Source organism: Elephantulus edwardii, unplaced genomic scaffold, assembly GCF_000299155.1.
Source record: "Elephantulus edwardii isolate Elephantulus edwardi_28Jun2011 unplaced genomic scaffold, EleEdw1.0 scaffold00217, whole genome shotgun sequence".
NCBI classification, from domain to species: domain Eukaryota; kingdom Metazoa; phylum Chordata; class Mammalia; order Macroscelidea; family Macroscelididae; genus Elephantulus; species Elephantulus edwardii.
This window is the reverse complement of record NW_006399967.1, coordinates 801853-805218: the sequence shown is the minus strand read 5'-3', so window position 1 is coordinate 805218 and position 3366 is coordinate 801853. Positions and strand designations below refer to the sequence as shown.

The following is a 3366-nucleotide window of genomic DNA, read 5'->3' as shown; positions in this document are numbered from 1 at the left end:
GCCCGCCTGACGGAGAGCGAGGCGCGCCGGCAGCAACAGCAGCTCCTGCAGCCGCGGCCCTCGCCCGTGGGCAGCAGCGGGCCCGAGCCCCCCGGGGGGCAGCCCGACGGCATGAAAGACCTGGACGCCATCAAGCTGTTCGTGGGCCAGATCCCGCGCAACCTGGACGAGAAGGACCTCAAGCCGCTCTTCGAGCAGTTCGGCCGCATTTACGAGCTCACGGTGCTCAAAGACCCGTACACGGGCATGCACAAAGGTGGGCGCCCCGGCCCCCGCCCTCCGCTCCCCTCCCTCGGCCCCCCACCTTCCGGCACATTCGCTCCCCACCCTCCCCTCCTCACCTCCTCCCTCTGCTTCCCTCTGCCACGGCATCATCCCCCCTCCCCATCCACCCCCTCCTCCCCCCTCTGGGGGTGCAGTTGACAGATCGGAGCTGGCCCCCTCCCCTCCTCCGCCCCCTCTCCCTTCCTCCCCACCTTCCGGCATCTCCTCTCTCTCTCTCTTTCCTTTTCTCTCCTCTCCCATCTCCCTCTACCTCCCATCCTCCCCCCACCCCCAGCATCTTCTCTCTCTCCCTCTCTCTTTCTCTCTCTCTTCTTCCCTCCCTCCCACTCCCCTGACCCCCATCCCTTCCTCCATCCCCATCCACTCTTTGCTACCCCTTTGCAGGGGCTGCTACCCCAAGCTCGACACCCCTCCCCTCCCCCCACCCATTCATTCAGCCTCCCCTGGCCTCCAGCTTCGAAGTTTGCACCTTGCACTCCATCGTTTTGGTCAATTTCACAAAGCCAGGCCGCTGGGGCAGGTTCGTGGATGCCCAGGACCCCGGGCTGATCGGTAACTACAAAGAAAGAAGGGGTGGGGGCTTGGGAGTTGGGGGGTAGGAAGAGCCAGGTTTAGGGGGTTGAATGATCCTCTGTCCAGCTCCTTTGACCATGCTGTTTGGACAGCGTCTCCCCTCCTCCTCACCCTGGCCTCCACCTTTGGCTCAAGTTGAAACTGGCCAAGCACTCCTCAGCCCTGTGCTGGGGTCCAGGGCCAAAGACAATGGGAACCGGAGCCATGCAGCCCAGTCCACTGGCAGAGCCTGAGTCCTGAGGGCTGGGAGGCAAGAGGGAGGCGTGGGCGACGACCCCAGGCCCGCTGGAGTAGGCAGGTGGGCTGTGAGGCCTTGCCCACCTCCCTCCCACCTGATTCTCACTTAAGTGGCCTCCCTGAGGGGGTGTCCAGTGACCGTCCGGAGCCCTGTGCTGAGCTTGTGGGCTGAGCATCTGTGAATTTGGCTTTGACAGTCTGCTGTCAGGTTGGCGACAGGGCTGGGGGTGCATCTGGGGCTTTGTGGACCCTCAGAGGGGTCACTGAAAGGGTCCAAGGCCCTGTCTTGGCCCCAATTTGTCAGCTGCCTTTTTCTTCAGCATGGTACACACAGGAAGTGTGGAGTCTTATTTGATGAATGAATGAATGAATGAATGAAAAGCAAATGAATGAATGAATGACAGTTCTGGGCAGGCCATGGGAAGAGTCCAGTGTCACAGAACTCAGGCCTATCACTTCCACCAGACCCTCTAATGGGCCCTGGAGGAAGGCAAGAACCACTTCCCATCCCCCACCTCTCTTCAAAATCCACCACCACCCAAAATAAAGAAATAAAGCAGAACTCTAACTCCTGAGTGGCTTCAGAGAGCCAGGTGGCAAAGGGTCAGAGCCCAGCTTTGGGGTCCCTCTCTGACCAGAGACCTCTCCTCAATCCCCACTCCCATCTATTAGGCCCCCCTCCCCCATGTGTTTGAAAAATCTTTTTCTAGAAAGATTCCGATGGGGGTTGGGGTGCCCATGTGGCTCCCCCATTGGATGGAGAGGGTGCTGGTGAGCTCTGGAGGTTGAGGGGAGAGATAGGATGCAGGTGACATGGAGGCCACATGTCAGTCCTCCACATTTAAAGTCTCCTCCAGATCGAGGTGAGGGGTGAGGGAGGGCTGGAGCCTCAGACTCCCTGCCTCACTGGAGTGGATTAATGTGGAATTAATTTTCCTTGGGATCTGAAATCTCCTCATTTCTCATCTCTCCTTGGAGGGTGGGAGTTGGGTGGCCAGGTGACCGGGCTGTCTGATCCTCATCCTCCAGGTCCTAGGTCTGTCATCCCAGGCATGGGTTAGCCATGGAGAGGGCTTGACTCTGAGCGATCATGGGCCCACCTCATCCCCCAGCACCCTTGGGTCCAGAGGGAGTTTCCTTCCTGGTCTTTGCCTTTCTGCCCCTGTCTGGGCTTAACCAGGCTTCTACTTGAAGCGAGAAAGCTGGGGGAGAGAGAGAATGATTGGCAGTCTGGGGGTGAGAGAGTCTTTGCTGTGTGTTGTCCAGTGAGTGGCTGCTCCTCTCTGGGTCTTGGCTAGAGATGGGGGTGATGAACTGGAAGAAAGGACAATGAGTCAGGGGAATACAGGCACCTCCAGCCAGCACCTACCTAACTCAATTCCATTTCTGGGGAGTCAATAAGGTATGGGCCACCCACCTAAGTTGGAGGGTCAGAGGTGCAAGAATAGTGCTGTGGCCCCCACGTGGTGGAGAGAAGTCTCTGTGAAAGGTAGCAAATTCTTCTGAACCAGGGCTTCTGGGCCCTTGATGCTGGTGTCCCATGTGCTGGGGCAGGAGGAAGGGTAGAATGGGGGCTGGAATGGAACTGCCTACTGAGCATCTTTGTGGTCCCTGTCCTGCAGATGGGAAGGGCTCTCTAACACCACCACCATTGCTACTACCACCATCACCATCACCATTGCCATTGTCACCACCATTATTGTCTCTGTCATCATCATCACCATCACCACCATCATCACCATCACCACCATCATCATCATCACCAACATCATCATCATCATCCTCACCACCATCATCATCATCACCAACATCATCATCACCATTATCATCATCATCATCACAACCACTATTATCACCACCACCATCATCATCACCATCACCACCATCATCATCATCACCACCATCATCACCATCATTATCACCATCATCATCATGACAACCATCATCATCACCATCATCACAATCACCACCATCATTATCGCCATCATCAACATCACCACCACCATCATCATCACCATCACCACCACCACCATCATCACCACCATCATCGTCACAACCATCACCATCACCACCACCACCACCATCACCATCACCATCACCACCACCATCATCATCATCATCACCACCATCATCGTCACAACCACTATCATCACCATCACCATCACCACCATCATCACCACCACCATCATCATCACCACCATCATCGTCACAACCACCATCATCACCATCACCATCACCACCACCACCACCATCACCATCACCACCATCATC

At 56.5% G+C, this 3366-nt stretch overlaps 1 protein-coding gene across 1 annotated transcript in view; it reads left to right on the top strand.

The window, feature by feature from the left end:
• The first annotated feature begins 111 nt into the window (after positions 1-111).
• The window catches only part of CELF5 (CUGBP, Elav-like family member 5), a 52620-nt gene continuing 49365 nt past the window's right edge, over positions 112-3366 (top strand). Inside the window, exon 1 of the mRNA XM_006897965.1 lies at positions 112-256. Coding sequence (XP_006898027.1) covers positions 112-256 — 145 coding nt within the window. The remainder of the gene's footprint in view (positions 257-3366) is intronic.